The 27,778-nt window shown below is 47.8% G+C and overlaps 2 protein-coding genes across 8 annotated transcripts in view; both read right to left on the bottom strand.

Moving 5' to 3' along the window:
* Positions 1-15,346, bottom strand: part of SMARCA4 (SWI/SNF related, matrix associated, actin dependent regulator of chromatin, subfamily a, member 4) — a 116,208-nt gene extending 100,862 nt beyond the window's left edge. For 2 of the 7 annotated variants that reach the window (XM_048491838.1, XM_048491841.1), the window contains exon 1: positions 15,090-15,346. The gene's annotated coding sequence lies outside the window, so the exon portion shown is untranslated. The remainder of the gene's footprint in view (positions 1-15,089) is intronic. The other 5 variants (XM_048491836.1, XM_048491839.1, XM_048491843.1 and 2 more) reach the window with 4 other exon arrangements.
* Positions 15,347-17,549: 2,203 nt separating this feature from the next.
* Positions 17,550-27,778, bottom strand: part of VAV1 (vav guanine nucleotide exchange factor 1) — a 77,282-nt gene continuing 67,053 nt past the window's right edge. The window contains exons 20-22 of the mRNA XM_048487523.1: positions 25,704-25,818; positions 24,317-24,468; positions 17,550-19,117 (exon numbers count right to left, since the gene is read on the bottom strand). Coding sequence (XP_048343480.1) covers positions 19,064-19,117; positions 24,317-24,468; positions 25,704-25,818 — 321 coding nt within the window. The 3' untranslated portion in view covers positions 17,550-19,063. The remainder of the gene's footprint in view (positions 19,118-24,316; positions 24,469-25,703; positions 25,819-27,778) is intronic.

Genomic DNA, 27,778 nt, shown 5'->3' with positions numbered 1-27,778 from the left:
GGCATGCAAGGGAAGGGGAGGGAGGGGAGGGAGTAAGGGGTGGCATGCAAGGGAGGGGAGGGAGAGGGCCCGGCATCTGGACATGGCCCACCCACCCTAGCGAAGAGGGTGGAGAGGTGGCATGCAAGGGAAGGGGAGGAGGGAGTAAGGGGTGGCATGCAAGGGAAGGGGTGTTCTTCGATTGTGACGGCACAAACACCAACATGTTCACCTCTTGCGGCTTCATTTTTTGTGCTGAGCCTTTCAGAGACGGTCTGATTTGTAGTTTGGAGGTCCGGCCAATCCCACTGTTTGACCGCTGCCTACTCAAGGCAAGGGAGAACGTGGCACTAATACTCCACAGGGGAGAGGTGATGGTTAAAAGGGCCTTCACACAGATCCTAACAGAATTCCAGAACATTCTGGAGGATTTTTAGGATTCTGAATGCATGTTCTGTTGAGGCCGCAGCAAGATTTTGGAATAAGAAGCTTGCTAGACTACTGCAATTTGCTCCATGCACGGCTACCCTTGGGTCTGCTCTAGAAACTCCAACTGGCCCAGAATGCAACAGTGAGATCCTCGCAGGGACCTTGTGACAAGAGCATATTCAACTGGTGATCTGCCAGCTACACTGGCTCCAGGTGGAGTTCTGGGTCAGGTTTAAGGTTTTGGTGTTGACTATAAAGCCCTAACCTGGGACCAATATTCATACAGGACAGTTTTTCCTGGTATGTTCCCCAAAGGTTTTTATGTTAACCGAGTGAAAATCTACTGAAGGTCCTTGGCCCTAGAGAGATCTGGCTAGCCTCAACCAGAACCAGGGCCTAGTGCAGTGGCGGCGAACCTATGGCACTCCAGACGTTCATGGACTACAATTCCCATCAGCCCCTGCCAGCCTCTGGCAGGGGCTGATGGGAATTGTAATCCATGAACATCCAGGGTGCCACAGGTTCGCCACAATGGGCCTAGTGGAATGCTCTGTCTAATGCAGGTGTGGGCAATTATTTTTTCCATGGGGCCGCATAAGAAACAGAAAATATTGTGGAGGGCCAGGAAGAAACAGAAACAGAAATAAGAAACAGAAAATATTGTAGAATACCCTCAACCAGAACCAGGGCCTAGTGCAGTGGTGGCGAACCTATGGCACTCCAGACGTTCATGGACTACAATTCCCATCAGCCCCTGCCAGCCCCTGGCAGGGGCTGATGGGAATTGTAGTCCATGAACATCCAGGGTGCCACAGGTTCACCACCATGGGCCTAGTGGAATGCTCTGTCTAATGCAGGGGTGGGCAATTATTTTTTCCATGGGGCCGCATAAGGCAGGGGGGCGAGGCGCTTTTGAAAGCCCCGCAGAAGCCGGCAGCCAAGGCAACCGGCTTCTGCGGGGCTTTCAAAGGCGCCTCGCTCCCCAGCACGGCAGGCGGGCCAATCAGGGTCATCCGGCGGGCCGGATGTGGCCCGCGGGCCATATAATGCCCAGGTCTGGTCTAATGAGACCCAGACCTGGGGAGACATAATACAGTTTCACAGGGCCTGTAAGACATAGCAGTTTCACCCAGAGAACAGTTGTAGCTGCTATGGTTTTCCATCTAGGCCTCCCCCTTCCTTCCCTTCTCCGGTCTCCTTCCTTTCCTTTCTACCTTGTTCAACTTAGTCTTCTCTATCAATGGAATTTCAAAGAAATTTAGTACCATCTATGGAGATGCATTGATTGTAGTAAGATTTTAATTGTTGTGTGTTTTTAATTGGGAAGCTGGAATTTTTAAAGTTTTAAACTGTTAAAGGGTAAATTGTATTAGAAATGGGGTGCTGTGTGGTTTCTGGGCTGTATGGCCATGTTCTAGAAGCATTCTCTCCTGACGTTTTGCCTGCATCTGTGGCTGGCATCTCAGAGGACCTGATGGTAGGAAAGCAAGTGGAGTATAGTAGGAAAGCAAGTGGTGCACCCTTTACTTGTTAACAGACCATGGTTCTTTCCCCCACCCTGGACACTCCAACAGGTATATATACTCCACTTGCTTTCCTACTATCAGATCCTCTGAAGATGCCAGCCACAGATGCAGGCAAAACGTCAGGAGAGTATGCTGCTAGAACACGGCCATACATCCCAGAAATCACACAGCACCCCAGTGATTCCAGCCGTGAAAGCCTTCGACAATACAATGTATTAGAAATGTTGGAAACCACCCCAAACCTATACAGGGAGGATCAGTATACAAAACTAACAAATCAAATCAAAATAAACTAGAAGACGACTGGCAACAGCAGAAACAATTTTTTTACTTCCCCACTAGAATTACATCAACTAGGTCACAACCTCATTTATTAGTTAAGGCTCAGGTGTCAAACTCGTGGCTCTCCAGGTTTTATGGACTACAGTTCCCATCATCCCCTGCCAGCATCATGATGGGAACTGTAGTCCATAACCTCTGGAGGGCCGCGAGTTTGACACCTATGATTAAGGTATTTTGACATTTGCTAACTTCTAACTCTGAGGCTCTAAGTTTTCCAGCCTAGGTAATTAGCTGTGACGTCTTTGCAAAGATTTTTGCTGATCAAATCTCTCAAATATGTTATAATATAGTTCAGAAAGGACAAAAGTTTTACGCATCGTTTTGGTCGTTTTGTGGATCATGACCACCTTTCCTTAATGGATACTGAGATCCGTGCTGTAGATCTGTCTCCACCCTGGTTGTTCAAATTATGTAAGGACCACATTAATGACGTCCATCAAAAATCCATCAGTGACCCAGCGCGCCTTCCCTTGGCTACTCAAAGAAGAGGTTATCTGCCTATCACTTAAAAAAAACCACTGCGACAGGAAAAAAAGACCAATTAACACACTATCCCTAATCTGACCTCTCTGGATAAGGTGGTAGAGAACACCGTTGCAGAACAACTTCTGGTCTTCCTGGCTGACTCATCTGCTCTGGTTTCTGGCCAGGCTACGGGATAGAGACTGAAAGGATGAATTTAGCTGATGGCGTCTATCTTAATGTAGACGAGGGTCTTTTTGTTGTTCCTACTGGATTTATCAGCTGCCTTTGATATCGTGGACCATTTCATCTTGAAAAGAAAGTTGGAGGTAGAAGTAGGTATCAGAGAAGGGGATGTTTTTTGTATTGGATTGGTTTAAACAGTTTCTTATGGATCAGCTTCAGTTGTTCTTTGTGACAAACTGCCATCAGAGCGGGATTTGTCCTGTGGGATCCCATAAGGCTCAGTTCCATTCCCCATATTATTTAAGGTCTGTATAAAGAAAGCCCTATCAACATGAGAGCTTTACACCTCCCTGAGAGAGCTTTACACTCTTCAGAAAACACCTTAATGGTAGTTTCCCTGGCCCCAGAGATATCTGGCTGCCCTCCACCAAGGCCAGGGCCTTCTTGGCTCTGGCCCTAGCCTGGGGGAACTCTCCATCAAATGAGACTAATACCCTGCAGAGCTCAGTTCTGAAGGGTCTGTAAAAACAGAGACGTACTGCCAGGCATTCAGTTGAGGCAACAATGGTTCTGCATATCAGGTGGCTTCCCTCTCCCCTGTCCTTTCCCCCTTCTCCCTTCCTGTTCTTCTTTCTTTCCTTCTGTTCCCCTCCATTTTTCCTTTGTTTCTATTTTTACTGAGCTTGCTCTTGTATCAACGCTCTGTAGGAATTGTGACTCTGGGGTAAATACTGGCCACCATTATGAATCACCTCACCGCAGGGGCGGAGCGAGGGGGAACTGCGCCCGGGGCACGGGTGCGCCCTGCCCCCCCCCCCAGGAATGTACCCGGGGCGCCGCACTGCTGAGAATAATCAGTATATATAGCTGATTGAAATTGGAGTGCCATCTTTTAAACAAATTGGGATTGACAGTTTTAATTGTACGTTTTTGACTTGACTTGTATGTTTTTATAATGTACCACTATTGGAAACTGCCTTGAGTCCATCTTGACTGAGAAAGGGCGGGGTATAAATGGACTAAAATTGAAAATGATAAAATAACTATGCTGATGACATCCAGCACTGACTGAGAAAGGGTGGGGTATAAATAGACTAAAATTGAAAATAATAAAATAACTACGCTGATGACATCCAGCACTATATTTCTCTGTCCAAATCACCGGAAAACGTGGAGATTTTGAGGAGCTGCCTACTGTTGTGATTAAGTAGCTGAGAGAGAGATCAAGTTGAAAATGAATCCTGACAAGATGGAAGGGTAATACTTGTTGGGAAGGCAGAAGATCTGACAGACACTGGGCCTTCCATATTTTACAGGATTCAGCTGATCCTTGCTGACTCAGTTATAAGCCACGGGGTTATACTAGACCAGGGGTCTGCAACCTGCGGCTCTCCAGAAGTTCATGGACTACAATTCCCATCAGCCTCTGCCAGCATGGCCAAGTGGCAGGGCTGATGGGAATTGTAGTCCACAAACATCTGGAGAGCCGTAGGTTGCAGACCCCTGTACTAGACCCAGGATTACTGCTGAAAAAGCTAGCAAGTGCAGCTTTCCATCTTTATTTACCGTACCATGACTTGGCCGATTTGGCCATTCAGGTCCGTGACACAGTAACCTCAAGACTAGGTTACTGCAATGGACTCTACATGAAGCTGCCCATGAAGCACAGATGGGTTAAACAGAAGTCTTCAATTCTCAAACATGCTGAAGAAGAGCCCATCTGTTGGACTGCAAACCTTTACAGAACCATCTTTTTTTTTTGCATCTTTTTGGAAGGGCCCGTTGCAGCTGGTGCACTGACATACAGAGCAAACCCAACGTGCCTCCTAATTCCCCCTGTATGTATGATGAGAGAAGCAGTATGACAGTAAGGCCAAATTTACTCCGAAGTGGAGGATCCCTCCGTGGTTCCAACTCTTGACCTGTTCCTCACTACAGTACCCCCTCCTGGAACTTGGCTTGTTTCCTGCCCCTGTTCTCTTGGGCTGCTGCCCATGGTCTTGACACCATAACAGCATCTTTCCAGATCCTTGCCTTCCTGTCACACGGGTATGCCACACACCTTCCAATCATATGCTTGCAGCTGACTGGGTCCAAGGGCATGGGGGTCTCGAAACTGGAAAGGTTCATAAGTCGCTGACAAAATACATAAGAACATAAGAACAAGCCAGCTGGATCAGACCAAAGTCCATCTAGTCCAGCTCTCTGCTACTCGCAGTGGCCCACCAGGTGCCTTTGGGAGCTCACATGTAGGATGTGAACGCAATGGCCTTCTGTGGCTGTTGCTCCCTGCATCACCCTGGTCTGTTAAGGCATTTGCAATCTCCAGATCACAGGAGGATCAAGATTGGTAGCCATAAATCGACTTCTCCTCCATAAATCCTGTCCAAGCCCCTTTTAAAGCTATCCAGGTTAGTGGCCATCACCACCTCCTGTGGCAGCATATTCCAAACACCAATCACACGTTGCGTGAAGAAGTGTTTCCTTTTATTAGTCCTATTTCTTCCCCCCAGCATTTTCAATGAATGCCCCCTGGTTCTAGTATTGTGAGAAAGAGAGAAAAATTTCTCTCTGTCAACATTTTCTACCCCATGCATAATTTTGTAGACTTCAATCATATCCCCGACTTCAGCCGCCTCCTCTCCAAACTAAAGATGTCCCCAAAGCGCTGCAGCCTCTCCTCATAGGGAAGGTGCTCCAGTCCCTCAATCATCCTTTTGTTGCCCTTCTCTGCACTTTTTCTATCTCCTCAATATCCTTTTTGAGATGCGGCGACCAGAACTGGACACAGTACTCCAAGTGCCGTCGCACCACTGCTTTATATAAGGGCATGACAATCTTTGCAGTTTTATTATCAATTCCTTTTCTAATGATCCCCAGCATAGAGTTTGGGCTTTTTTACAGCTGCCATGCACTGAGTTGACATTCCCATGGAACTATCAACTAAGACGCCTAAATCCCTTTCCTGGTCTGTGACTGATAGCACTGACCCCTGTAGCGTGTATGTGAAGTTTGGATTTTTTGCCCCTATGTGCATCACTTTACATTTTGCTACATTGAACTGCATTTGCCATTTCTTCAGCCCACTCACCTAATTTATCAAGGTCCGCTTGGAGCTCTTCGCAATCCTTTGTGGTTCTCACCACCCTACATAATTTGGTATCATCTGCAAACTTGGCCACCACGCTACCCACCACCCACATCTACTAAAGTCCGTGCATCTGAGGTTAACAGTCCATAACCTAATATGGTGACTTTGCCTTTAGAAATTCTCCAGGTGTCAGTTTCATTCTGAACAATGACTATATCATCTGGATAGAGTTCTGGAATTCATTTCTCTAGCTCATCAGCCCAAAGGCACCACTATTAGCAGGGGCCATTCATTTTTGCAGTAGGAGGATACTGCTATTGCTTGGACAGTCTTCCTTAGACCCATCTGCAATCATGCACCTGCCACCTTTCTCCAATGCAAATGTGATTCCTTTCTTCTGAACAGGAAGAAGTCTCTCTTTTAGTTTTCTAGGTAGAAAAGAGAGTTCTTCATCAACATCAGAATTTGAACAAGATGTTCCATCTGTAGGAGTCTCTTGGATGACCCTTGCCACGTTTAGCCTCAGTAGTGGCTTCTTCGGCTGCGGTGGCGGCCACACTTTTCACCAACACAATATGTATTCCGCTTGCGTCTACACCTCAAAAGCATTTATGAAGGAAATCCCCCAACAGATTCCTACTTAAGGGGCCCAGTGTTATTGATTAAACCTGTTCCCCTTTTTATTATTTCCAACACTCCTGCAGGGAGATGTATCAAAGAACAAGTTAACATGGGAGAAGCGAGTACAGCTGTTTGGATAGGGACCATTCCCATAGAACAGTGGTGGAGAACCTTTGGCACTCCAGATGTTATGGACTACAATTCCCATCAGCCTCTGCCAGCATGACCAATTGGCCATGCTGGTAGGGACTGATAGGAATTGTAGTCCATAACATCTGGAGTGCCAAAGGTTCGCCACCACGGCCATAGAACATACAGGAGCTGGGAAGATCTGGTCCCACTTTAATTGCTTCTGGGGCTAAAATTACACATTGGGGGATCCAGTCACAACATCATGTGTGGTTTTGCCCTCAAGATAACTGGTGTAAAAGGCTTGTTAGGAAAACAAACAAACATATACATCAAATCAGTGCAAACAAGGGCATTTCAGACAAGACAAATATTCCTAAATACTTTCCCACTGTAAACAATTTTTGTACTGGTAACATAACATCTCTGCATATTGACCCGCTATTTCTAAGCTCAATGCAACCAGATTGCAGAAAATAAGAGAAATTTATATTCTTCCCCCCAAATCTCTTGTAAATGAAGCAGGGAAATCGCTTTTGGGCAGAAGATGAGAAAAAATTCAAGAAGATAAAAAGCTCTGAGCAAAGAATGCAAGGAACAGTAACGCAGAAACAAAACCCCTTAGGGAAGACCACAAGGAGACGTTACTGAGCAAACCATGCAATTTCCTGGACAAAAGGAAAAGAGAACAGGAGGAGAGACTGAAAGGGAAAACGGCACCCTCTGCGAGGGCGCTCAGAAACTGGGAGGAACAGGTCCGTTGTTCGGAAAGGCCACGCTGGGGGTGGGGGATGCAGTTCTGAGAGCCCATTGCAGACAGTTTCCTGGAAAGGACTATCCCTTGGTGAAAAAGCAGCGGGATGAATGACTGGCATGTGAGAGTGGCTGGGTTTGGGCAGACTTAGCCAGAGGGAAGCCAGGCACGGCAGCTGCTCCAGACCCCACACGGGGGACTCTCCAACAGTCGCGCTGCCTCCATCTGTCACTTGCTGCTGGACCACTCCAGCGTTGAGTTGTGGCCACGGGAGCCAGTAAGCCATCAGCTGGAAGGAAACTGGCTTGCTGCAGCTCACTGTGCAGGCAAGGGAGAAAGGCGGGGGGGGGGGGCTCTGACCACTCTACTGACATCTGATTGTACTGAACCCCCACCCCAATCCCTTGCTGATGCCACAGTAGATGAAAGGCGGCCCCCACCCATCCCTCACCCCTGACACCTTGCCTCTGGATGGGGAGGTGGGTGGCTCAGGACTGAGGCTGCTGCTGCAATTACAGTGGCACTGAGGGTGGGGAGGAGTTTGGATTTATACCCCCCTTTCTCTCCTGTGACTCAAAGGGACTTACAATCGCCTTTCCCTCCCCCCACCCACAACAAGCACCCTGTGAGGTAGGTGGGGCTGAGAGCTCCGAAGAACTGTGACTAGCCCAAGGTCACCCAGCTGGCGTGTGTTGGGAGTGCACAAGCTATTCTGGTTCCCCAGATAAGCCTCCACAGCTCAAGTGGCAGAGCAGGGAATCAAACCCTGTTCTCCAGATTAGAGTGCACCTGCTCTTAACCACTATGCAACGCTGGAGAGTGGAGGGACCCCTCCTCCCACCACTACAGACAGGTGAACGTCAAGCTGACTGCCACAGCTGCTGCTTGAGGGGCAGCCCTACAACAAGAAGGAATGGAGGTTGGGGCGGGGCTCTGACGAAACCAGCTGTGGGGCGGCAGGCCCCATCCCACCCTTTCAGACATTGGATCTACACAGTGTTAAATAATTACCCATGAGACACCAGGGATGGGAACTCCATCAATCCTTGCTCTGCACCCCCTCTCTTTCCTCAGTCCTTCCTTCTTCCTTCCTTGCACCAAAGTTGCCAGCCAGCCCCAGAACATCGTTTGCAATCTTACAACATTTCCTGAGACCATGGTGGCGAACCTATGGCACTCCAGATGTTCATGAACTACAATTCCCATCAGCCCCAATTGGCCATGCTGGCAGGGGCTTACGGGAATTATAGTTCATGAACATCTGGAGTGCCATAGGTTCGCCACCACTGTCCTAAGACATCAGTTAACATTCTTCACTGGCCACTATTTTTAATGTTATGGGATTTTTCTGAAAACCTGGTGGCTGTTCTAGATTTGCAGAAAGCCCCCCCCCCCTCTGTACCTGGCCTCACAGGGTGAGTTTGGTGATCCAATCTTTAGGGGCCAGGTTCAGAATCTGGAGCAGGGGTGTCCAAGTCTGGCGTTTCAGACGTTCATGAACTACAATTCCCATCTGCCCCTGCTGGAATGACCAATTGGCCATGCCAGCAGGGGCTGATGGGAATTGCAGTCCATGATCATCTGAAGAGCCGGAGTTGGACCCCTCTGATCTACAGCAATGAAAAAGAGAGATTGGTTTGTCCAGTAGTCCATTTGCAAGTGGTGTGCATAACTCATCAGAAAATAAAGACATCGTCAGCTTCAGATGATCATGGGAGCCACACTGGCAAATATGAAGGGAATCAGAGCCAGAGACGTAGCTACAAGGGAGCCGGGGGGTGCACACTGCACTGGGCACGCGCCGGGGGGGGGGCAGCAAAAACGTCAGGTTTGTTTTTTGTATTTTTTAGTGTTTTTCAGTTTTTGGCCTGCAGGGGGCACCAAAATTTCAGTGAGTTTTCAGGGGACACTCCTGATGATACCACCCAAGTTAGGTGATGTTTGGTTCAGGGGGTCCAAAGTGCCCCATCCCCCATTGTTTCCAATGGGAGCTAATAGGAAATGGGGGCTACACCTTTGAGAGTCCATAACTTTGGACCCCTGAGCCAAACTTCACCAAACCTGGCTGGTATCATTAGGAGAGTCTCCTAAAGATACCCTGAAATTTTGATGCTGCTAGCCTAAAAACTGCGCCCCCTGCAGGCCAACAACTGAAAAACACTAAAAAATACAAAAAACACAAACGAACATGGGGGGAAGCAAAACTCAGATTTTGCACCGGGCTCCATTTTCCCTAGCTATGCCTCTGACCAGAACATCCCAGTCCACAAAATCTCCAGACAACTCTACCCCCTCCCCACATTTTTGCATTGGAAGTTCTCCTTGTTTCTGGCAGGGTTAACTCACCAAAAAATAAAGCCAGGCGTTTGAAAATTGGGCACCAAGTTTAAGAGGTGATAAGAATTGCAGTTACATCAACGTAGAACATCAATAATATCTTGGCCTGGGTTAGCTCTAGAGGGCTCTCCCTCCATGCTATTTGGCAAAGGAGTCTAAGTTTTTCTACGGCTGGCATAACTCATCAGAAAACAAAGCTAAGGATTTCAGAACTGGCCACCAGCTTTAGGATGACCATAGGAGATTCAAGGCAAAGAATTAAGGGGACTGGAAGATCCTAGCCAAGATCAGACACTCGTCCGCCTAGGCTGTTTACAATGGAAAATAAAGTTCTCTGTTTGTGACAGGTGTATCTCATCAGAAAGCAGACCTAAGAGTCTCGAAACAGTCATCACGTCTGGATGAAAACAGGAATTGCGCCACCTGGAAAGAAGGGAATTGGAACATCACAGCCCAGGCAATCTCTACTCTACTACTTGAAATGGAAGCTAACATCCGTTTGCAGCAGACATAACATTTTAGGAAACGCTGGGTGCTGCAAAACTAGCCCCCAGTTTCAGGATGATCTTGGTCTCAGGTTCAAATTTCTACTGCTCCATAGAATCCTGCTGGGTAACCTTGGGCTAGTCCAGGAGTCTGCAACCAAAGCAGGCTTGCCATGCTCTTTGCTTTTCCATTTTATCCTTGCAACAGCCCTGCGTGATAGGTTATGCTGTCAGTGAGTGACTAGCCTAGGGGTCTGCAACCTGCGGCTCTCCAGATGTTCATGGACTACAATTCCCATCAGCCCTGCCATTTGGCCATGCTGGTGGGAACTGTAGTCCATGAACATCTGGAGAGCCGCAGGTTGCAGACCCCTAGGCTAGTCACTCACTGACAGCATAACCTATCACGCAGGGCTGTTGCAAGGATAAAATGGAAAAGCAAAGAGCATGGCAAGCCTGCTTTGGTTCCCATTGGTAAGGAAAGTAGGATGTAAATGAAGGAAATTTATAATAATGGCAAGTAGCAAAGGGTCAGGTGTTTCTGGAGTTAACCTAGGCTAGGACGTAGAAAGCCAGGAAAGTGAGGACAGCACAGACAGGGTGTGGTGTATGTCCTTCACTACACAAAAAACTCTACAAAAACCTGAAACTTAAAAGATCTTTTCACACATAATACACACTGGAATAATACTTCAGAGAAGAAGATCTAGAGAAAGCAACTGCACTGAAACACTTTTAATTATGGAAGAAAAGATCACAAACACTAATTCTGGTTGTTGTGAGTTTTCCGGGCCATGGTCTGGTAGATCTTGTTCCTGACGTTTCGCCTGCATCTGTGGCTGTCATCTTCAGAGGTGTACTACAGAGAGAAGTCTGGAAGGCTGGGCACAGAGTGTAACAGACTTCCCTCTGTGATACACCTCTGAAGATGCCAGCCACAGATGCAGGCGAAATGTTAGGAACAAGATCTACCCGACCACAGCCACACAGCCCGGAAAACTCACAACAACCAGTTGAATCCAGCCGTGAAAGCCTTCGACAACCAATTCTGGTGTTAGTCCACACAAACTGAAGATGCAGAGCCCAGATAAAGCAATAATGTGCCAGTAGCAAGTCATGGGGTTGGAGAGTGGAGCAAGTTGGTGGGGTTTAAATGAATCTCACATCACTCCTCCGCATTGTTGTAAACATACACATCACATTTCCAAAGATACGTTCATTGTTTAAACGTGACTGTCTTTTTGTCTGCAACTAGGGCATGATTATTGAAGAGTTCGATGGCGTGAAGTTTAACTTCATAGCCAAATATGATGGTCGTCCTATTGTGACTAAAGAAGTCTGTTTTTTGTCCAAAGAAGACTTTTAACAGTTCTCAACTTCTAGTTTTCATCCCTCCCTCCCTCCCACCCATGCACCCCCACCGCCATCAGATAGCAAAAACTAATATATGTGTGCTCAGGTGGCTGCAGTAGTTGGTCGTTCTCTCCCAAATATGAGGAATATTGACAATGTTGGGAGCAGAACACAGAAGACAAATGCTCTTCAGTGAGAAATAGGAGGGGATAAAAATAAAGGGGAAATATCAGGGGTGGCTGAATGGAAAGGGTATATTAAGAGTAATGTCCCGTTTGAGAAAACCAAGAGAGAGAAAAAGAAATAATTAATGGAATAAATAATTAATGGAAAAACGAATATAGAAGTTAAAAATGGAAATAATAGACAAGTGAAGCTAAGTTACCGTAAATATGAGTAAACACATTTACTACTATCTGGTATAAAGTGGGTGGAGGGCACTAGGGAAGGTTAAGGGATGGGATATAATGTTTGATATTGTATTGTCGAAGGCTTTCACGGCCGGAATCAGATCCTCTGAAGATGCCAGCCACAGATGCAGGCGAAACATCAGGAGAGAATGCTGCTAGAACACGGCCATACAGCCCGGAAACCACACAGCACCCCAATGTTTGATATTGTTTACTGTCTTTGTTTATGTGTTGTTTATGTGTTGAAGGTGATATTTGTGTCACTGAAATGGTGCGATAAAATTTTAACTAATAAAACTTTTTTTAAAAAAGAGAAAACCAAGAGAATATGGAGAGGAAGAAATTGGTCGTCTGGGGACAGGTCGAGGCATACTGGTAGAGCACCTGTTTTGCATGCAGAAGGTTCCAGGTTCAGTTCCTAGCATCTCCAGTTGCAAAGGACCAAGTAGTAGGTGACGTGCAGGTCCTCTCTCTGAAGCAGACAGCAGCTGCCAGTCTAAGTTCATAATCCTGACCTTGATGGGCCAATGGTCTGATTCAGTATAAGAAGAGTTTGAAGAAGAGTTTTGGATTTATATCCCCCCTTTCTCTCCTGTAAGGAGACTCAAGGGGACTTACAAACTCCTTTCCCTCCCCCCCCCCCCAAGGTGGGTGGGTGGGTGCTGAGAGAGCTCCGAAGAACTGTGACTAGAGCCCAAGGTCACCCAGCTGGCATGTGTTGGAGTACACAAGCTAATCTGGTTCCCCAGATAAGCCTTCACAGCTCAAGTGGCAGAGCGGAGTTCTCCAGGTTAGAGTGCACCTGCTCTTAGCCACTATACCACGTAGGCAACTTCATGTGACCAGGTATGCTGTACAACAGGGGCTGGCTGACTTCAGCCACACACAACTGTTTTTACACAAAGTCTGTTGTGAATCATTAAGGCCCACCAATGTCTTTCAAATATATAGGGCAGGAATACATATCCTGTATCTCATAACAGTCAAGTCAGAACGAAGCACATCAAATGATCTTGCCCTGTCTGTGAGGAAGCCCCTCAGCAGGTCAAGATCCATACTGAACCCAAGAATCCCAGCAACCAGCAGGCACCAGGTGCCTACAGAAACCGGCCAGAGGTTCATCACAATCTACCTTCTGCCCATAACCACAGAAGCCAACAAAATAATGGCACTCCAGAAGAGAAGTGCTAATGATGACACAAGAGCAAAAGCTCAGTTTCCAGAGACAGTTTCCAGAGCCAGGGCAGTGAAAAACTGTGGAAAGGAGCAACTGGCAGAAACCCCAGAATACAGGAACTGCCCTTCTTGGGGAGGGGGAAGACTTATTGGTGAGAGGGGCTGTGATAATGGAAAGCCCACCAAGCCTGGCTCTAGGAGGCTCACAACTACTTCTGCTATCAGTTTCAGGCCAGCTGTGTTCTTCCGCAAAGACGCAGCTAGATATGAGCCCATTTTAGCACCTTGGAGACCAACAAGATTTCCAGGGTACACGTTTTTGAGAGTAAAAGCTCTAAAAGGGGGCTTTGGCACCTGAAAAGCGAAGCGTCGACTCTGAAAAGCTCCCCACCCCACCCCAAAACCCTTACTGGCCTCTAAGGGACTCCTGGACTGGAATCTTGCTGCACTGTTTGTCAGTTACACCATGTTCACATTTTTTTATTCCAGTTTCTCAGTTATCTCAGGTATTTCACTGCCCCAATCCCAAAAAACATCTATTTACATTATTTGTAGTCCATCTTTCTCACTGGGAGTCCGCCTTGATTAGGGTCAGGCAATAAGCAGTGAAATAGGGTTAGGGTTGCAGAACCAGCCAGAAGTCCAAAGGACAGAAAGGAGTGAAGCATGTTAACATGACACATTAAATTACACAAAATCACACAATGTAAATGCTCACATGCTACATTACGGTAAATCTACACATACGTACATTACACACACAAACACACACATGCAAGATTCCTGCACAAGATCTGTTCCATTCACATCAGAATAATGAAGTGGCGGATCTGAATCCACGGTGGTCCAGAAGAGAATGGATCCCATTGTGCCCAATGAATAGACCTCCTTGTAAGTTCTCACATAATGGAGCAGCGGATCTATAATCTACCATGGTTCAGAAGGGGATGGATCCTATCGTGTATGTAGACTGCCTTGTAAGTTCTCACAGTGGGCTCTGAGAACTTACAGGGCAGTCTATTAATCAGGAACGATGGGATCCATTCCCTTTTGGACCATGGTGGATTAGAGATCCGCTATGATAACTTACAAGGCAGCCTACTAATCAGGCATGAGATGATCCATTTCCTTTTGGATCATGCTGGGTTAGAGATCTGCTGTGAGAATGTACAAGGTGGTCTATTAATCAGGCACGATGGGATCCATTCCCTTTTGGACCACGGTGCATTAGAGATCCACTCTGATAATTTACAAGGCGCCCTATTAATCAGGCACGAGACGATCCATTTGCTTTTGGATCATGCTGGATTCGAGATTTCCTGTGAGAATTTCCAAGTGAGTCTATTAATCAGGCACGATGGGATTCAATTCCCTTTTGGATCACGAAGGATTAGAGATCCACTGTGAGAACCTACAAGGCAGTCTATTAATCAGAGACGTTGGGACCCTGCATTAGTGGGACAACACTAAAAAGAAGGGATCCATTCCCTCTGGATCACAGTGGATTAGAGATCCGCCACTCCATTATTCTGTCGGCATGACTGGGGGCGCCAGCAAAGGAGTCCATATAGGATCTGCAACGAATGAATGGGCGACCAGAGCCGGGAGGGAGGGAGGGAGGGAGGGGGGAAAGTAATCCACGAGGGGGGGGGGAGGAGAAAGTGCGACGGGCTTTCTCCCCCTCCCCCCCGCAGGAGAGGCACGAGGGAGCCCCCTCCCCGATCAGACCTCCCCCAGTTCGTTCACACGTTCATCCACTCACGCGTGATCCAGACCCCCTCGCCCCTCCCTCAGTCTTGCGCTTCTTACCGTGCCGGCCCCGCTTGCCAGCCAGCCAGCCAGTCAGTCAGTGAGCCGGCCGGCGGGCGGGCGGGCAGGCGGCCCGAGGTCTGTGTCGCGGGCGGGGAGGAACAAAGGAGGAGCCGCCGCCGAGCCTGAGAGGGAAGGGAAGGGATGCTCTCGCTCGCTCTCTCTAGATCTCTCGCCCGCCCGCGCGCGCTCCCGCTCACTCGCTCCCCCGACTCTCCGCGCCCCCGACACAAGGCGCGCTCCCCCAACCGGCTAGACAAGGGAGGCGCGCGCGCTCTTTCTTTTCTCACCCATTCTTTCTCACACAGATCCACCCCCCGCCCCTCAGTGCCAACCAATCAGACAGCGCTTATCTCAGAGCGGCCGCCAGGCACGCCTTACTGAACCAATCAGAGAAAAGAGGGTGGGTTGGGCAAGCGGCTTTCTCCCTTTCCCCCTCCGCCAATGGAGAGTCGTTACACGTTTTCCCCCTGTCCCTTGTCCTCGACTTCCTTCTCTCCGGCCAATAGGGAGGTCTCTCTCAAGGCGCTCATCCAATCGGGTTAATTTAGCGACCTGATTTGATGGAATACTAAGTTATAAGAGCGAGGGCGGGTGGATGGGGGTTTCGCCGCCGAGCCCCGCCCAATCTGGTGGCGGTGACGCGACCGAAGCTCCGTCTCGGGCCAGAGCTCCGCCTCCTTCCCCCAGTCTAAACCAATGAGATGGCGGAGGGAGGGGAATGTGAGGAGACGCGCTTTCCCCACCACGAGTCGCGCGCCTGCCCGGCTTCCCATCCCCCTCCCAGCGCGCAGGGGACGCCGGTGCGCATGCGCAATGGTCCCCACACTGCGGCTGAGGGGATAACTGTGGGAGGGGGCTTTGGACCGCCCGCGATGGGGGAGGGGAGGCCAGTTGGGGGTCTTTGAGCTCCTGACAGGGTATTTCAGCAAACACGTGTATTAGTAGCACCTTCACACGATCAGAGCTTTCCTTAGACTTTTCTGAAGTATTTATTTATTTTCAAGCATCCCACATTTTTCTCTTCCATCTTATTTTCACAACAACAACCCCGTGAGGTAGGTTAGGCTGAGCGAGTGCGACTTTCCCAAGGTCACCCAGCGAGCTTCTGTGGCAGGAGTGGAGATTCGAACCCAAGTCGCCTAGATGCTTGTCAAACTGTTACCGTGCTGCTCAGGATAACACTTTCCGTTCCAGAGGTATCCCGCTCTCGGCAGCGTCCAGGAACCCAAGCAAGACCCGACAAGGCTTGGATAAATAAAAGTGATTTATTGAGATGCTGACCTAAGTGTCAGCACCTCCCTTCCGCACAAACACTGCGCTGCCTAGCAGCCTTGCAACCCCTTAAGTACACTTTCTCCCGTCGGGGGCCCGGGAGAACCAAAGACAGCCCACCACCATTCATTAACAAAATTCAAAACAACCAATTATTCATTTGCAACATGCAGGAACCAATCAGTGTCCGATAGGCATCCCCTTCTCAAGTTTCGCGCCAGAGCAGGGCAAGGCGATGACGTGTCCACTGAGGCGGGACACACAAAGGTTTTCTCCAGGTGTCCGGGGTCAGGAAGCAAAGAGCGATGACGTGAGTCCCCTTATCTGCCTGCTGACGAGATTAGGTATGGGCATATGCGCTAATCGAGGTTTCCCTTTGTCCGCGTGCATCAGGAGACTTTTACACGTGAATGGGAAGGGTCCGGGTGGGGCAGAGATGGCTCTCTGCCTTGGGCCAAGGAGGTTCCATACAATCACAAATACAGGGAAACTTACAAATCCTATTTCTACCTAATACAAACCAGTTTCTACCTAAATAAATACAAAACGGAATAAATCCTCCAATCGTTTTAATTCAGACATAGTCCAGGAGCGGGATTCTCTCCTGGCTCCGCTATCAAAACTTCCTTGCAAATGGACCTCTTTGGCCATTCAAATAAAAGTTTAGGCTGAGTGCGGGGCGTGGGGGTGAGAACAGGGGACGACTCTCAGTAAATATTGTGTGCGTTTTTTGCATCACCATTCTTTTAAATTCATTCATTTTGGGAGAAGTATTCATTCATTCATTCATTCATTCATTTTGGGAGAAGTATTCAATCAAGAGAATCCTCGGTGGTGGCCTGAAGTGGTGAAGATCCATTCCAGTAAGAATGATGCTGTCAGAGTTAACTGGGGCTATCTGCATGCACGCTGATGAAACCAAACCTGGGTTTGTTCGTGGAGTGCTGTAGTGGTTAAGAGCAGGTGGATTCTAATCTGGAGAACTGGGCTTGATTCCCCACTCCTCCACCTGAGCGGCAGAGGCTTATCTGGTGAACCTGATGTGTTTCTGCACTCCTGCTAGTCACCGTTCTCTCTGAACTCTCTCAGCCCCACCCACCTCACAAGGTGTCTGTTGTGGGGAGAGGAAGGGAAAGGAGTTTGTAAGTCACCTTGAGTCTCCTTACTGGAGAAAAAAGTGGGAGAGAAAGGTGGGGTATAAATCCAAACTCTTCTTTGTTGCTTCCCAATGCCAGAATTATGGCATGTGCTATGGGAGAATGCACCACACAGGATTCAAAGGCAAGTTCCAGGTTCCAGACTTCACCCACAAGTCTCAGGAATTTCCCAACCCAGAATTGATGACCTTATTGGTTATGCAGCTTCCTGCCACCTAGTAGAGAGCAGTCTGGTCTACCAAGTTCTTTGGGAGTGGTAGATTCTATCAGACTCCCTACCAGCATGCAAACTCCTTCCTCATTGCCAATTGAGATGGAAGTAAAAATAGGCTTATGGAGATTTGGGAGGTTGTGTTGGAGTGCTACTTCAGAGCAAAGTAAGTCCCTACTAGGGTTGCATCTGCAAGTGCCTACAATGAGCCCAGACAATTCACACAGTAGATAGTGCATTGAAGTGTCCATGTTCCAAGAACATATTCAGCTACTTCCACACCAAGGATTTCCCATGTTTCAGCCATCAACTGGGACATTTTCCCCCATGTTTCAACATTATGCCAACCTATATTTCTGCATACACTGTTAACAGTCCATTCATTATACATGCACAAAATCTGCTTTATTTGAACCTGTAAAGAAACAGTATTTCCTTTCCAGTTTTTGTGCCAGAAGGGGAAACACTTCAATTGCAGATAGCCAACAAGATTAGTGAAGTTCTAATCAATTACTTTTTAAAAATTTGTTGATGACAGCAAAGTCCCTGGCAACAATTAACGCAACAGAAGACAGTCACCTGCATTTTAGACACAGGGGAGGCTATATTTGGGGGCTTTGCAAATACAAGTAAAGGTTATTATAAGTATTGTGCTACTCCTGTCCAGCATTGTTCATGCTGCGGTGGTGTGTGTGTGTGTTTTAATCACCCACAGTTTAGCCTGCCCTTTCGGGAAGGGGGAAGAGATCCTCAGAGGTGTCTGCAAATACACAGAGGTTGTTGTTGTTGTTTTTAACAAAATTAGAAGGTGTTGTGGTTTTTCTATTCAGCACTCTATTACCTCTGGTGCTCAAAAAAAATCTTAGAACAGGGTCATGTGAGAACACAGGGGTGCTTCAATGCACATAAGGGAAATGCACATAAGACTGAAAATAGAAAGAAAAAAGATTACCCTGAGCTGCAGCAACTCTTTGTTGCAATTACAATTTCATGCAGAATCACATCAGCAACCAAACCCGCATGTAAAATCACCCTGGTATGGAAGTAGCCCTGGACCCACCAACTATGAGCAACTGTGAAGAATTTTTATGGAGATTTTTCAATAATTTGGACCTCCATGGCTAGGCGGTTTGGAATGGACAGAGATGTATTCACAGCCATGTCTAATCCCACTTCATTTATTTGACACAAAGAATAAGAGAAAACAAGAGGCAGAGCGGGGCCTGAATTCATAAATAACAGTAGTTTCTGCACAAAAATAGCTCCTGGAAGTAAAGAGGTTATGTTGGCTGTTGCAGGAGGCATTGCACTTTTCAATGCAGGCAATGTCTTCAACAGTACTCTGAATAATCCTCCTCCACATAATTTTCTGGGAACCAGCCAACCTGTAGAAAAACAACACAAAGAATTATCAGATGAGAACATTTCTAAGGCCCCTTCCGCACACACAAAATAATGCATTTTCAAACCACTTTCACAACTGTTTGCAAGTGGATTTTGCTATTCTGCACAGCTTCAAAGAGCACTGAAAGCAGTTTGAAAGTGCATTATTTTGCATGTGCGGAATGAGCCTAAGAGAGAAATCTTGTGTTTTGTACTTCAAGATGCCTAGAGCCTTTTTGTGGGTGCAACTGCAAATCTTGTTCAATGGTCACATAAACAGAACGGTTGGCAGCTGCCACGGGTTGTCCCTCCATCTCCAACTCCAGGCTCAAGATTCGGGAATTTGCAGCAGCAACCTAACCTCAAGGCCGGTGTGTCTCTTTTTAGCAGCAGCCTCGATCACACAATGGCAACAGAGATAACTAGAGCATAGGCTAGTTCAAGGGTCCTCAATCTGACAAGAGTGTGGTGGGAACAGCTACAAAATGCTACAAAAGAGCTTTCCCAGATTGATTTTAAAAGGCAATCCTCCGTTTTGGACCATTAAGCTATTCTTGAGCATCTGGGTGAAAATATTCTCAACCACCTGGAGGTAACCTTCTTGTGGCCTTCACTGAGAGCTTTTGACTGTATACCCCAGGCTAAATCATGGGGAAACTTAGCAAGGACCTCTATTGACTGCCGGCTCCTTTGGTTAATTCATAAACTGCATCAGAATAATACAGCACAGGTAAAATGTGGAAATAGTGGTCAATCCAAAAAAGAACCAAGTGAACAGAAGTGTCCATGCAGGCAGCCGTCTGTCCACTTTTCAATTTATATATAAATAACATCGACAGTCACCTCTTGGGTAAACATTTTCCCATACTCCTGTTTCAGATGTGCTCTATGCAAATGATGCCATATTGATTTCATAGATTCATGTGGGTTTAAGGCATCTACTGTGTTTGTGTCTTATTGTTCTCAAGAGTCCTGAGATAGAAATTAACAAAAGACTAAGGTTATAGTAGTTGTAAAGGTGTTCTGTCTCACCATTGTTCATGGAATATGGATAACCACTTAACTGAGTAGTTTAATAAATTTCACTATCTGGCACTGTCTTCTCTTATAACATGTCCTGGACAGGTGTATGACTGTAGCCATAAAGAAGAAGAAGAAGGAGAGGAGGAGGAGGAGGAGGAGGAGGAGGAGGAGGGGAGGAGGAGGAGGAGGAGGAGGAGTTTGGATTTATATCCCCCTTTCTCTCCTGTAGGAGACTCAAAGGTAAGGTGACCAGATGGTCACCTTTGTGATGCGGGATGGGGAAGTGGCCGCGTTAAGGCTTCTGGAGCTTAAGTCATTGCTTGCCGTACTCTGTGACAGAGCTGCAAAACAGCAAAGTCTCCAGAAGGCCATGTGGTCCTGCGGCCGGGCGCACAGGAGGCTGCCGCACTGCCTTGCGCCCCCAAGGCAGTGCAGCAGCCTCCCAAAAATCGGGACAATTTGTAGAACCCGCAGGACGGGGGACAAATTGTCCAAAGGCATGATGGTCCCGCCAAAAGCGGGACGGCTGGTCAGCCTACTCAAAGGGACTTACAATCTCCTTGCCCTTCCCCCCTCACAACAAACACCCTGTGAGGTGAGTGGGACTGAGAGAGCTCCGAGAAGCTGTGACTAGCCCAAGGTCACCCAGCTGGCGTGTGTGGGAGTGTACAGGCTAATCTGAATTCCCCAGATAAGCCTCCACAGCTCAGGCGGCAGAGCAGAGAAGCAAACCCGGTTCCTCCAGATTAGATACACGAGCTCTTAACCTCCTACGCCACTGCTGGTCTGCACTCAGAGCCACCACCTCTGCACTCAGCAGCCCACCCAAGATTCTTTCATATCTCAGGGGGTGATTATGTAACAGCTGTCATTCAGGTGTTCAAGGCTAAGGTAGCCTCGCTGTTATTGTCTGGTGTACCCTTGGCTATTGCCAAAGACAATAAAAAGTATTATTCCTGCTTAATTTCTTTTTCATGTTCCATGTCCAACTTTGCAACATGTGTTTCTGGTCCAGCAATTTGTTTTGAATTTGTGGAATCATCTTTGCAAGCTGAAGTTTGGGTTGAAACATTTGCCCTTAGATTTAAAATTATTTATTCTTCAGAGAGGTGCTATTTGCATTTATTTGTTAAAGATGGCTTTTGGAGTTCGTGGCAAAAATTAATTGATGATAGCCTGCAGAGAACGGGTTTACCTTTGGACGTTTGAAAGTAAATGGAGTATCTCTCTGCATGTAAACTGGTTAGATCTAGAGCACTGCACCTTGGGAAACGAAGCACAAGTTGTAGAGCACATAGGGTATGCGCCTTTAACTATCTAGGCCTCCCCATTCCAAAAGTCCTGCCTGTTTACTGTAAATTTGTAACTGTCCCCAAATATAGAATATAGTCCTCCACAGCCAAATTAAATACACAAATTAAATACAAATTAAATACAGGGAGAGTTAGCAGGCTTTTAAAAAAAAATCCAACTGTATATTTCAGATGTTGTATTTCTGTATACTTGGTTATTTCTGTGTTACCGAATTTATTGGAGTTGTTTTGTTCATGACCTGCGGGTCCACATAAAGAACAGAAATAAAGGAATAGAATGAGCAAAGCAAGATTCTGTAGGTCATTTTATTCCCTTCCCTGTGAAGGTGAAAGGATGCACTTATTTACAAGCAAGATTCTGTTCATTCCCTGAAATCCCAAGTTCACCAAACCCTTCCCACTATCTATTTGTGGCCCAGTGAATAAATTCAAGCAGTTCTAGAATCTGCTGGGATTTGAAGCAGAACTTGGAATCATAGAGTTGGAAGAGACCCCAAGGGGCATCAACACCCCGCCATGCAGGAACACATAATTAAGCACTCCCAACATACATTCATCCAGCCTCTCTTTAAAAACCTCCAAAGAAGGAGACTCCACCACCCTCTGAGGTAGCACATTCCACTGTTGAACAGCCCTGACTGTTCCTGATGAGGTTTTTCCTGATGTTTAGGTGGAATCTCTTTTCCTTCAGCTTGAACTCCTGGTCCTAGGCTCATTCCGCACATGCACTTTCAAACTGCTTTCAGTGCTCTTTAAAGCTGTGCGGAATAGCAAAATCCACTTGCAAACAGTTGTGAAAGTGGTTTGAAAATGCATTATTTTGTGTGTGCGGAAGGGGCCCTGGTCCCTGGAGCAGCAGAAAACAAGCTTGCTCCTTCACCAGCATGAATTCTTGGTCTGTGTGTCGGTGTGGGTGTTGCACTGCCGAATGAAGGACAAGGCAGCAGCGTTGCTCTCTGATCTCACCGTGGCTTCATGTCCACCAGAGCCCCCTTCAGTCTCTTGTCTGGGCCTGGCTGTAATGACATCCAGGTGAGTCTGGATCTTTGCTTCTGTTTTTCAGCCCAAGTCCCCGCATGGGGCTTTCTACTCTGTTTTCCGTGTACACTATATTGAGTCAGCAGTGTGATGCAGCAGCCAAGAAAGCCATACGATTTTGGGCTGTATCCATAGGAGTACAGTGTCAAGATCGAGGGACGTAATTGTACCTTTCTATTCTGCATTGGTTTGACCTCATTTGGAATATTGTGTACAGTTCTGGGCACCACCATCAAGAAGGATACTGACAACCTGGAACGGGCCCAGAGGAGGGCAACCAAAATGGTCAAAGGTCTGGAAACAATCCATGCCCTATGAGGAGAGATTTAAAAAGCTGGGTATGTTTAGTTTGGTGAAGAGAAGGTTAAGAGGTGACATGATAGCCATGTTTAGACATCTGAAGGGATGTCAGGTTGGTGAGGGAGCAAGCTTGTTTTCTGCTGTTCTAGAGACTAGGCCCAGGAGTAATAGGTTCAAGGTGAAGGAAAAAAGATTCCCCGTAAAGATCAGGAAAAACTTCCTGACTGTCAGGGCTGTTCGACCTCGGAGTGTGGTGGAGTCTCCTCTTTTGGAGGTTTTGAACAAGAGACTGGATGGCCATCTATCAGGAGTGCTTTGATTGTGTGTTCCTGCATGGCAGGGGATTGGACTTGATCGCCCTTAGGGGTATCTTCCAACTCTATGATTCTATGATATTCCGACACTTGATTCTGGCTCTTCCTTGCAGTGTGCCATCTACATGCCAGCAACCTCAGCTGCTCCTGGCCTCATGAGACTCATCCTTCAGCTACAGACTTGCATTTGCAACTGACTTCAGCACAATCTTTACCCTGCTTCCAACTCTGGTCCCAATCCTTCTCCAACCTCCACTTCTCGGGTGCTCCTCTACCCTAATGTCTTGCACCCAGCTATCTGCGTAGGTGGCTGCTTGAGACCTGACTGTAAAGAAACAGTTGCTCAAGGCAAGCTTTTCACAAATGGCTCGCCATGTGATTTGGGCAATTACAACTGGTCCTTGGCCCCAGCCTGGTGGAACATTTGACTTCCAACCATCTGGGCCCTGCGGGACCTGGAGCAGTTCCACAGGGTTTGTAAAACAGTTGTTCCGCCAGGCCTTTGGGGGAGACAGCCATTGTGTGTGCATACCCTATATTGTGGGGGGTTAGGGTTCATGGTTTTTTGACCGCTCTAGGCAGAGGCGTTCTTCCCATTGGGCAAAGTGGGCAGTTGCCCAGGGCGCCACCTTGTGGGGGGGGGGGGGCGCCAAAAACGCAGGTGGAATTTTTTTAAAGTTTCAGGTTTTGCCCTTTGGGGGTGGGTAGTCTATTAAACATAAAAAATTAAAATAAATAAATATGGAAAGCATTTAATTGGTCAGAGCATTGTGGACCTGCACATAGAAACTGCTCACTGCACACAGTTGCCCTTGTCTAGGGTTGGAAACCTCCTGGAGATTTGGAGGTGGAGACTGGGAAGGGCAGTGTTTGAGATCAGGTGGGGCCTCCGTGGGATATTAATGCCGCAGAACCACCACCACCCCTCCCCAGAGCAGCCATTTTCCCCAGGGGAACTGATCTTGGTAGTCTGGAGACCAACAGTCATTCCAGGAGATCTCCAGCCCCCATCTGGAGGATGGCAACCCCGCCCTCGTCACATTGTGGGGCAACTGCAGCAGCACATAAAGCCATTTTTGCGCCAGGATGGTTCTTCTGGCTCCAAGAACCCGCTGCTTCTGCAGGCAGCTCTCTGGGTGCATCAGATCAGCCTCATTTCCTGCCATGTTCCACTGAAGGAAGGGCAGACTTGCATGGGCGTAAAGGTGCTCACCCGGCCGTAGATCTCTCCCTTCCACCATCCGGGATGCCCTTTCTTGTTCAGAATCTTGAGGATATCTCCTTCTTTGAGGGACAACTCAGTACGATCTCGTGCACTGTAATTGTAGCGAGCCTTGGCGGAACCAAAGTACTTCAAGCTTCTCCCTGCCAAGGGAACGGTACAGGCATATTATGGATTGAGCAGATTGTGGAACATTCACCAGGGGCGTACCACCTAGGGGGACATATGGGGTCAAATGTCCCCGGGCTGTGGCCATTTAGTCATGTGGGGTGTGAAAAATTGCCCCCACACCCCTCCTCCTTCCCCCCAGGGTGCATACACTGACTTCAAGACCTGGTGCAAAAAAACGTTGTTTGGTCGTGGTGGGGGAAGGTGGCTGCCCATATGTAGGGGGATGGCGGAAAGCTTAGATTTTGCCCTGGGCTACATTTTCCCTAGATACGCCTCGGTGGGGGGGGGGGGGGGAGAAAGACCATCCTCCTCTCTCACTTTCCACCCCAGTTTTTTTGATATTTCAATGGTTTGATTCTGCATTTATTTGACTTCTATGCTGGATGTTCTCTAGAAAAATCTTTTTGAAATAGATTGGAAGAATCAATAATTGGTTAGATTAGATGACCCTTGAGATCAGAAGACCTTTCGTATCCTGCGCGTGAGCTCCCCAAGGCACCTGGTGGGCCACTGCGAGTAGCAGAGTGCTGGGCTAGATGGACTCTGGTTGGACCCAGCAGGCTTTTTCTTATGTTCTTGATGGACTTAGAAGGATACAACTGTGTTTATTATTATTATTATTATTTATTCGATTTGATAAACTGCCCTACCCCCGAAGGGCTCAGGGCGGTGTACAATAGCAAATGACAAGACAATAAAACAAATCGAATAGCCCCAATTAAAAACAATACAAAACCTTAAAACTACAGCAGCAGTAACCTACAAAAAAATGAATAATAATAATAAAAGGCGTCTGGCATCAAACCCCAGTGGACAAACCCTGGGAGGGAGGGGGTAGGCAGATGGTCAAGTATATAGCCAGTGCACAGGGCAGCAAAAGAGGGGCGGGCTCAGCGGCCGGCCCCCCCAAAAGCCCGGTGGAACAACACAGTTTTGCAGGCCCTGCGGAACTCTCCAAGGTCCCGCAGGGCCCTAACTGCTGGAGGAAGAGCGTTCTACCAGGTGGAGGCCAGCTGCATCATGGAGGGGCCGGGGACCACCAGCAGATTCACCTCCACTGATGATGTACATCATAAGCCTATGTAGTAGGCACCACTTCAAAATAATGTCAGAGCAAAGAGCTAGCCTGTTTCGCTCCCATGCTTGTTGTTGCTGGCTCATCTGCCTCGTGTCTCGAAGCTGAAGAGCTGAGGCCCAGGTCACGCACCTGCCGGCTTGGATACCGTTCTGCTCTCCGGCTCTTGGAAAGAGAACTGCAGCACTGTGTCAAGATTCTTGAAGCAATCCTTCAGGGAATTCTGCTGGTAGAACTCCACCAGCTCCTACAAAGAGAAGCAGAAGGGTGTCGTTGTGCACAGTGTTTTGCAAAGCTTGCATAACATCCCAACAAGAGCAGGGTGGATGGCTGTACCACCCTCTGGTCCAGGTGTGGCTGGGCGAGGCATTGCTCTCAACTAATTTATTTCAGAAAGACGTGAAATGCAAGGCAGGGACTAGAACTATGCATGGCCTATGTAAGAGCAGCAGTGGTGTAGTGATTAGGAGCAGGTGCAGTGCACTCTAATCTGGAGAACCGGGAAGACAGCAGATCTCCAAAGCTAAGCAAGATTGGTGTTTGGAAGGGAGACTTCCAAGGATGATGGCAGTAGAAGGCAATGGCAAACCATGCCTGCTTTTCACTTGCCTTGAAAGTCTTTTCAAAGAAAGAGAGACAGCATGGTGTAGTGGTTAAGAACAGGTGCACTCTACTCTGGAGAACTGGGTTTGATTCTCCGCTCTGCCACTGGAGCTGTGGAGGCTTATCTGGGGAACCAGATTAGCTTGTGCACTCCAACACATGCCAGCTGGATGACCTTGGGCTACTCACAGTTCTTCGGAGCTTTCTCAGCCCCACCCACCTCACACGGTGTTTGTTGGGGGGGCGGGAAGAGAAAGGAGATTTTAAGCCCCTTTGAGTCTCCTTACAGGAGAGAAGGGGGTGGGTATAAATCCAAACTGTTCTTCTACAAACTCCAATTCCCCTTTACAAAGTGGATTTCCAAGATGATCAACATCATGTAGTGGTCAGAGGTTGATTTCCCACTTCAAAAATGGAACCCGATTCAAACCGGTTTGGTAAGAATCAGGAGCTTTTGAACACGGATTCATGCTCCCCACTGCAGCTTCTACCCCCTTGCTCCTAGAAACACGGCAGCCACGCAGGATTCCCCACTGTCGGCAGATCAAACGTGCGATCCGCTCAGAGGCTATCCTGATTGGCTGCTGCATTGTGCTGGGGCGGGAATTTTTTAAATCTTTGAATGGACGGATCCACGTCTTTGCGAGCAGGTGCAGAACGGCTACATATGGACAGGTGATTAGAACAAAGCCCTGTTTCCACGTGCCTTCGTCTGTAATCAATTAAGACAGTGAATGCAAGGTAGACACAATCATACACTTCCCCATTTCATTAAAACAACATGTCCCTGGCTGGAATTGAACCAGCAACCTTTTGCCCAGCAGGCGAACACTCAATCCACTATGCTATTGAAGCACTGCTGACTTAAGGCTGGGGAAAGTGCTACTTAAGTCTCCCTGCATGAGAGGAAACATGGAAATGTAGCCACATGGATTCATCTTTATTTGAATGCAAGGCTGCCTTGCTGTGTATTTCTTTAGTGAGGAAACCGGCCCCACGTTGCTTCAGATTGACGTGGATCTTTGTTCCAAGAAATAATTTTTTAAAAGGGCTGTGCGCGCATCCCGCACAGCCCACTGCGTCCTGATTGGATGGGAGGCTCCACATCACTCACAAGGGTGGGAGTTCGAATCTGGATTCCCCCCCCCCAACTTCCCCACCGCTCCAGATTGGCCACACATTTTTTCAAAAGGTCTACTTTCTTCCAGGTTCTGAAATAACCTGTGCGGAGGGGGGGGGGGGGGGCGGCAGAACCTGGATAATTGCGTGTTTTGCGCTGCTGTAGTGGGTAAACCTCTGCTGGAAACCTGGATATTTCGAGTGCTGAGCACGCATTTAATGGTGAGTGGGGAATCACCCAGAGTTGCCACCACGGATCTTCACTGTGTCAAAAGTTTTATGGCTGGCTCTGGCTCCTGCAGCAGCCATTCTGTGGCAAGCATTTTATGGCTCCATCAACCATGCTGTATTGGAATTCCAAAGGTGTCCACAGGTTCAAAAAGGTCACGGATTCCTATATTACAGAGCCAGTGTGGTGTAGTGGTTAAGAGCAGGTAAACTCTAATCTGGATTCCCCACACCTCCACATGAGTGGCGGACTCTTA

This window comes from Sphaerodactylus townsendi, linkage group LG03, assembly GCF_021028975.2.
Source record: "Sphaerodactylus townsendi isolate TG3544 linkage group LG03, MPM_Stown_v2.3, whole genome shotgun sequence".
Lineage (NCBI taxonomy): Eukaryota > Metazoa > Chordata > Lepidosauria > Squamata > Sphaerodactylidae > Sphaerodactylus > Sphaerodactylus townsendi.
The sequence above is the reverse complement of the archived record's forward strand: the minus strand, read 5'-3'. Positions and strand labels throughout refer to the sequence as shown.